The 8,848-nt window shown below is 40.8% G+C and overlaps 1 protein-coding gene across 1 annotated transcript in view; it reads right to left on the bottom strand.

Moving 5' to 3' along the window:
• Nucleotides 1-8,848, bottom strand: part of DTNA (dystrobrevin, alpha) — a 95,284-nt gene that overhangs the window by 41,776 nt on the left and 44,660 nt on the right. The window contains 3 exon segments of the mRNA XM_010006818.1: nt 790-874; nt 3,026-3,034; nt 6,318-6,442. Of these exon segments, the coding sequence (XP_010005120.1) occupies nt 790-874; nt 3,026-3,034; nt 6,318-6,442 (219 nt within the window).

Genomic DNA, 8,848 nt, shown 5'->3' on the forward strand with positions numbered 1-8,848 from the left:
AATCAAGCAATCATATGCACCCAAGGAAGACATAGCACTTGTCTTCCCACATACAGCAGGAAGTTATTTTTCTGCCACCTTCTCATCTATGTGCATTGGCAGGTTTACATAGATTGGGGCTAGCAAATGCTACACAAGTATTTTGGCCCCATAAGCCAAAATACTGAGCCAAAATGTTCACACTCAGCCACAAGCACCTTTTCTTTGGGAGTTATGTTTCTGACCACTTTTCACTGGTTTGTTTGCTGAAGGGTCACCACATGCCAAAACTACTCCTTTCTTGGAGCTTTTCATGAAAATCTGAACGGTTTAACAGGTGTAAGGATGCCTTCCTATATCTTGCAAGTATGAACACATTTTCTCTTCGTTCGTATCATGCCCTGCAGCCTGATGCAGGCATTCCCAGTAGGCAACAGCATGTCCCACTTCCTATTCCCACAGTCCTGCTACAAAATTGCTTCTCACCAAGAGCCCATTTTCAGCCTCTATGGGAAGGTGCCTACATTGCATGTGAGCACATTTAGTGGGACATCATAATTCAAAGGAGAATTTAAGTTCTGTGCTCTGTTGTGAGGAGCTGGGGGTGTCCTAATATCAGTTCTGCATCTAGATAATTTGGTTCAAATCAGTTCAAATTAACCAGGGCATTTTCTGCTTGTGTCTGTTAATTTTATTTTGAATTTGGTTCTGTGGGTTTTTGTGTTTTGTTTTTTTTTTTCCTGTGTGGGGATTGAAATTGAAATCTCTATCATACTCATACAGTGGTTCAATTTAAGTTAGAGTAAGAACTCACCTTCTGTTTGCAAAAGGACTTCCTGAGGGAACAGAGTGGGAGAAGAGTGTGTCATTCATGCTGGTTACAGGTCGGGGGGGCCTAGAAGAAGGCAAAACATCCTGTTGCATTAATTTTGCACCAAAGAAAACTCATCATCAACAGTATTTAGAGAGAATCAAATGAGCTTCTTGTTTAAACTAACATTACCACTGGCACCTTCTGCTTTAAGTAGCAATAGTTCTAAATCAGAGATGCTGTGTTTTTAAATAGAAGCTGATAAAACCACACTGTTCCTTAGGCCTGGAAGGAAATACTCCTGTTGTGTGTTCTGAGGTGAGGTTTAAGCAACTTGCTTGACTTTTTCCCCTGCTTCGGCAAAACAACCACAATGCCATTTTTCCTTCCCAGTGCCTGTAGTCCAGGATGCAGTCACTGCTTCCAACCAGTGAGGCTGAGCACTGCTAGCAGGTTCACTGTGGTGGCATGGAGGTCTGCAGGGGGTAACTACCAATTAAATTACACATCTTTTCATGAGGCTACCCTTGGTGCTAAGCTCCATGCTACCATATCCACATAGTGAGCACAGTGTACCCATAGCCCTCAGTATTCCATGAAATACATGTAGTACTTAACTGATTTAACTGCAAAGCTTTTCAGCTGGTATAACAACCCTCCAAATAAAAATTTAAAATAAGTGTCTAGTTTAAGAGGACCCATTAATAATGATGTTTTATTTCCTGCTCTTACTAAAATTGAAATGAGAAGGAATATTTTCTCTGCTTTCTTTTATTATGTACTTGTAAAAAAATTTTTTTTGTGCATGATTTTTCCTTCTCCATCCATTAAGGAGAGATTTCCCCTTCTTAATGGAATTCTTATGCAACATTGGGCAAAAGATACAGGCAGTCTGGACAGACTAAAAAATATGTTATTAAAACCACAGGGTTTTCAACCAGATATGAGTAGAACCTGAAGCTAGATATAATTTCAACTTCAAACTGCCTAGATTTCAAGTAGGTTAATATCCCCTTTCAGCTCTGTGAAAGATCTGTCATGCTTTCTGAATTCTGTAGATGTGCAACTCAAAATATATTAGCCATCAGCAAAATACTTGTGCAAGACAACTGGTCATGCAAACAATTTGTAAGAAATAAAGAAAGCCAGTTCTGCACAGAAGTGAAATATGATGATATATTTTCTTTCTTTGTAGATGTTAGAAAAGAAGCATAAATGTAGTCTTTGATAAGTACAAATGGATTTCTCACCATGAATATACCACACCAATTTGAAGAAGTTTGAAACTGCAAATAAAAAGACGTAGGATTTGGCATCTTATTTATTTATCTGAAAATAAAGTTTTAGCCTAATACTGCACCTGCCCACCCACGTGAAAAACTCCAGTTGTGGTCAGTCATTAATCTGAGAAGTAGCACTTTGTGCTCTACCTACTTATAGAGAAGTATTTAATATTATTTTTCATGCACTCCTTCATCAGAGCTAGGGAGAGTTTGGATGAGGCCACGACCAGAGCCAATCCCCTGGAAAGGCCACAGAGGTTTGAGTCTTGAAATACAGAGATATGAAAATAAACTTTGAGAGAATACTTACTTACAAACTAATTTTATTTAAAGGGTAAGCAATTGATAATTTGTTGCCTGGGAACTGCAAACTGGTAATGTAAGTAGGAGAAACAGTTCATACCAGCTACATGTAACTCCTGCGTTTTTCCTTTTCTCAATGCAATTACTGGCCAGTGAACACATTCAAAAACTAACTGGGCACAGGCTAGGGTTTCTGAAAGATGGGTCCAACCCTGGTTTGTGGAGTCCTAAACAGCAGAAGAGAAGGAAGGAGAGGCTATTTCTCAATGCTGTCCCAGGGAAGGAGGCAGGAGGAGTGCTCCCTTGGCAGAGTCTGTACTCTGCTTTGCCTTGCACCCAGTCCATCTCCACTGAGTGGGAAGGGAGTATGCTGAATTCATGGACTCCAGCAGATCACCACATACACACTTCAGATTAATGTCTTCTCTAAGCTTTACCTCAAAGTAAGTGTGGAAAGGAAAGTTTCTAATTCCTAAAAGAGGTCTTCCCTTTCATTGTCTTTGAATTCAAAACATTTATTTGGTTCTGTATTCTGATAGAAAAATAAGGAATGGTAATAAGGTAGAAGGTAATAATTGGTAATAAAGATTATCACACTTCTTCAAAGCCCTTTTCCTCCATAAGTGTACTAAAGAAGAAAAATACTCACCAAGTATCTCTTTTGCAGCCAAAATGAAATGGAAAAGATATCATTAATTAAACTGTCAGTTTATTATGTATATCATCTAAATAGTGCATTGGACATACTCCATTCTTATGACCCTGATTCTGCAAAAAGCATGAGAGCCTCTACACCTGAAAGGTCCTTGATCCTGTTTAGATATGTTGTTACTCTTGTGTACAAATGTCTATAAACTTCAAGGCTTTGCTGAAGTTTTGTGATTACCATCAGTTTGTAAATTCTTCTATGAAGAAAACTACTATTAAGCTAATCTGAGCTTCCCCAAAATAATAATCTTAAAGACTGATGCCCACTGTCACATTCCTCAGGTTAATCTTGCTGAAGTTTTGTGATTACCATCAGTTTGTAAATTCTTCTATGAAGAAAACTACTATTAAGCTAATCTGAGCTTCCCCAAAATAATAATCTTAAAGACTGATGCCCATTGTCCCATTCCTCAGGTTAATCTTGAATATTAAATGGATCAAACATATATATCTATATATATAGACACAGTTGCATGATGTGGTAAGACAAGAATAGCAGACTTCATGGTAAAGCAAAGGAAAACTCAGCTATCAACTATAAATGTATATCTTTCCATGGCTATTTCTAAACTTCTAGAAGTGAGTGATTAAGCTTTCTGATAAAAGTGAGCTGATGATAATCAACTACCCTCAAGGAGGCAGAAAACATAATACTATTTAAACATGCTATGTGATAAACGCACATTATGGCACATACCCACAGTAATAAATCAAATTAGATAAAGGGAATATTCCAAAGTGCTCCATGCTGGTCTAATCTCTTCACACTGATATAAAAAATAATGCTCCCATGGGCTTAGATGTAAATGAAGTCAGACCAGTGCAGAATGCATTTGAAAATCCCGCCATGATGCACTGGTCATGTCATTTGTCATCACTGCAGTCTGGTGTTTCTTTTTTGTTGCCAATCTTGTGTGTATAAAGGAAAAATGACTCCTTGATCAGGGCAGGGAAGGGGCTGCAGAGGGAGTATTTCCATCAGGTTAATGACACCTCGATAACTACTTCTCTAGATGAGCCTTAGATGCATTTCTTTCTTAATTGAAAATTTTGTGTGGCACCATTAAAACATAAAAACCATACAGTCTTTCTGCCTGGTACCACTCAAGGGTGGAAGAACAATGAAAAGGAAAGGCTGTATAGTAATGCAGAGAATACTTGTCCCTATTTAAGCTAGAAACTAAGAAAAGGATACTGGTTTATTGCCAAAATTATTCCATTAAATGAGCATATAAAAATCCTTTTGCCTGGATTCCTGCCCAGAGCTGTTTCTCTCAATCTCCATTATGTTTAAAAATAAAAATCACATCAGCAAGAAAATATTCTCAGTGAGGTACTGTAGTTTATCTCTCCTCTCAGGTAATTTATGTGAATTATGCCGTAGATCATGCTACCTCCAAAACATACAGGTTTTTCACTCATGTATCCTTACAGCCAATACATATTGCCACGTTATATTGCATCCAATCTATGAACAAGGAGGAACTCTGTCATAAAACAAAATAGATGGTTGCTCGTTCACACATCCAATCACTCTAAATTATGTCTATACAGTTAGGAAGAACAGAAAGTGTCAAATTCACAGCAAAGATTTGGAACAGATCCTACTCAGTTATGGCACCATCCCCCTGCCTTGCCTAAGTGCATTTAATCCCTTCACAGTAGCCCGCTTTTCACTTCTGACATAGCCCCAGGCCTTTGAGGGCCTCCAGCCAACAGGGAACAGAGGCTTCTCTTTTAGTTTTATATTCTCTGACTCTTTCAGTTTCTCCTAAGGATGGCCAAAAACTGCCCTGTGAAATGATCACTGGCTCTACAGCACAGCCAGGCTTTTATACCATGCACAGCAGTGGGGTAGCTCAGCAGATCCATCTCCAGATGGCCTTCTTCCAAAGAAGAACATCCTCCCATTACACCTCCATTAAGAGATGAATGGATTTTAACTGACAGTTGAGTGTAACAGGGATTTGGCACTATCTGTCTATCAGAGGCACTTCATGTCTGAAGAGCAGAGCATCCTTTTATGCCTTGGAGAAACTGTCCTGTAACCCCATGAGGAGGACCATCAGCATGACTTATCCTTAAAATGTCAGGTAGGTTTAATGAACTTTACAGGCATCACCCAGCCCACTGGCCAGCATGCACGTGCCCTTAAAGATACTACATACAAACACTCAGTTCTGATAAAAGTAAACATGTATAATAACTACAGACTGGAATAATTCCAGCAGCCAGTAACACAGATACGCAGCATGCAAATATGATTTTAATGGCTGCTGCCTGAAATTCTTCAGTCAGGGACATTAGGAAGGTGGTTAAGAAAGATCTTTTCTTAAGACACATATAACAGAACAAGGTAAATACTTTAAATACTGTATCTTTGGAATAATTATTCCATGTTCATTTCTTTGTAACTTTCTTCCAACCAGTGTCTTCTTGAATTTTCCTGAAAAATTTAACCTTTTTTTTTTTTTCTTAAGGACCCAGGAAGCAAGGGGGAAATAATCTGGCAAATGAGAAAATCCGAGCAACTGCCATTATGGATGCTGGACATGCTTTAAAACAAAAAGATCCAAAGTGATAATTTGATAATTTCCCCACCCTGCACAAATACATTTTCTCTCTGTGTTGAGTTTCTTGTCTCCTGCAGAGAACAAGTAGTGATACAAACTACTACATAAAAAAAACAATTTTGCTTTCCCAAAACATCACGATATAAATAGACTCCTTTCAAGTAACTTGACAATTAACGACACAGCTCTTATACATAATCATGCAGCTAGTCTTTAGAGCTGGGTTAAGCCACAGCTCCACTAAAGTCAGCAAGAACCCCGACACTGACTTCAACAAAACTGGTAGGCCTTAACTTTTCTCTGGTGCCTCATGTCACGACACACCTGTGAAACACTGAAGTTGAGAGTCTCTAGATGACAAAAATGCTCTTAGCATTGAATACATCTCAGAGTGATGAAACTCCATGAAATTGCATGGATATTTCTTGAGGAGAACGGGGGCATACCAACATTGTGTGCCAGTATTTGGTTGTATGTCGTACCCCACTGACTTTTCAAGTGAAGTCACACCAGAAGAACATTTTTATACTAAATAATCTGTAGGTGACGGATTGTGCTCGATACGCTGCCTCCAGTTCTCCTCAGAGCTATAGTATCTACACTCAGTGTAAGCAACTGCTACAACAAAGCTTACTTTCTCTACAGCACACAGATACTTACACAATATGAGCCAGGTTTAGAGGTTTTTCAGGCTGGTCAGGGAACATTGGGTGCAAAGGTTCACGGCTGGAAGCACAGCTTAAAGACTTGCTAAGTGCATTAGTTAGCTTCTTAGCAGGTGATTTCTGGGAGGAACAAGGAAGGTAGAGGTAATCTGGACAAGTAAGGTGCATACTGTTTCTGCTACAGGAAGCACAAAACAACAGGAAGCTCTACAGCTTAGGTATGTATCATCTGACATCCCCCTTGCCTCCCTCCCCAGCCTGGCAGGGCCTGCTCAGTTTGGAGGAAAGATTACTCTTACCTTTGGGGGCCTTTAGAATAGGCTTAGGGAGGGGTTGGGGGCATATATCTATATGGACAGATGCAGTTGCCATGGCTTCATTGCAATGCTGCACTCAGGTAGTATTGTGTGAAGGACAGCCACTAGTGTCACCTGGACAGGAGATGGCTTGTATCCTACCAGCTTGGAGTGCAAGCAGAACAGATCTGTGTATACCTGTCCATATAGGTACACTGGGTATAGGTACACCATACAGGTATGGGACTCCATTTTCTTCCATAGTTGTGGGCCAGGCACAAGGCTGCTACATTCTCCTTGCCAGTGTTTCCCTTCTCAGCTGCAGCACTCTGTACCATTTAGCTGCTGTTAGAAACCTCCTCTTCCACCTCCCGCAGCTGCTGCAGCCCCTGCTGCGCCAGGGGAAAGGGAAATTTCAGAAACAGGCACGGTGGGAATTACCCCATCATAGTGACAAGTGCCCCAGAAGAGGCTGACATACGTTCAGTGTCACCAAAGGATGGGGAGGCTCTGTGCAAGAAGCATGCTTTTCACCCTTAAAAGCCATCAACAAATCTACAAAATAAATAAAATCAGTATTTTCTGGTCTCTAGTTTTGTCTGGACACTCTCTGCAGTTGAGCAATTTCCTAAGGATCTAGGGTGTCTTTTAGGCTGTGTGAGAGATTCTGAGGGAACCCAACCCACCCCACTGTGATTCAGCTTCTCTGCCAGTAAACCAGGGGCAGGGATCCTTACACTGTCTCCTCCCTCTGAAACACAGCTCTACATGCTGAAATTTAAACACATTTTTTGGAGCTTAATAGGAATAGTATTGTATGTGTGCATACACATCAAGTGAAGATCAGAATCAGGATCTTAATAGTGAAATATTTCTATTACAGAATTCCAACCAAAATATGTAAAGTTCAGGCTTTTTCTCTTTCATTATAAATGTGACTTCACTCTGCATTCAGATGAGTTGAGTTCCACTGCACCCATGAACATGTTTAATCTCTATGTAGAGCTCGATACAGATGCATGATTGAGAATGCTAACCTGGTTTGAGCAAATGCTAATGAACACTACAGAATTCAAACTTGAAGCAAAACATTTGTTTCTGACAAGGAAAAATTTGAAACCACTAGGCATGTAGTCACATTTTTTGTCTTCTGCACAGCGGAAACCTTCAGTGTTCCAATTACTTCCTACCTATAATTACAGCTCCCTGGCTACAGCAAAAAATGATTTTATAGCACAACCTGCTATTAGGGGTAGAGTCAGAGGTATGTAGCAGGCACGCTCCTATTCAGAGACTAAAATCAAGCCATTCTGGTCTATGCAACAAGCAGCAATTAGGACCCACAAAAACAATTACAGACCCAGATCTGCTAGGAGGTGTGACTGGCATACAGAGCAAACCACATCAGATTTAACCCTTGCCTGATCCATCAACAGAAAACCAGGTATTTTTAAAGTATTAAGCTTCAGAACTTCATTAAAAATACAATATGCTATACGAACATGAGTCATTGCTTTATGAAAAAAAATCTTTTTAAAATTAATTATATGCTTTTGTAATATTTTAGATTAGTTAGGTATTTTCTGCCAGTCACTGAACACTGAAGGATGGGGATGCTCCAAAGGCTTCTGTTGGGGCTTTGCTCCAGTCCATGGAGAGCTTAGCCCCCAGGTCTGATGCCCTTCCATAAAGGTTAATGTAGCTGTTGATACTTATCTTTAAGCTTAGAAAAAGCATTGTATTGTTTTGTTTAACAATGAAAAGACTGAAGTGTGTTTTTCTCTACAGTAAACACTGCTGTGGATCTAAGCCTGTGACAAGGCTGAAATTCACAGTGCCAGGACCACCCCAAATGCCACACATATGCTGCAGCCACTTGACTGAAAATATTGATGAATGAGCGTTAAGTAGTCATCATCTCATTCACACGTAGCCAAACAGAGCAAGCTAACGAGGATTTGACCACGAGTCCTGTGGCAACGGGAGAAGCTGCTGAGAGCCTGGTGCCCGGCTGCCAGCCCCTCCTGCGCTGCCCTCCCCGCGCACGCACCGGCACGGGCGCCCCAGATCCTCACCCCAACAAGACCATTCCCACCTCTGCGCTCTCCCGACAGCTCCCAAGGCCGGAGCCTCCCTGATGGGGTCACCAATCCAAACTGGCAGCCCAGCTCCCGGCCCCCCGTGCCAGACGGCTGCCCGCAGCTGCAGCCGGGGGCTTCTCCGCCGGCCC

The sequence above is a fragment of the Chaetura pelagica genome, unplaced genomic scaffold, assembly GCF_000747805.2.
Source record: "Chaetura pelagica isolate M959 unplaced genomic scaffold, ChaPel_1.0 scaffold109, whole genome shotgun sequence".
NCBI lineage: Eukaryota > Metazoa > Chordata > Aves > Apodiformes > Apodidae > Chaetura > Chaetura pelagica.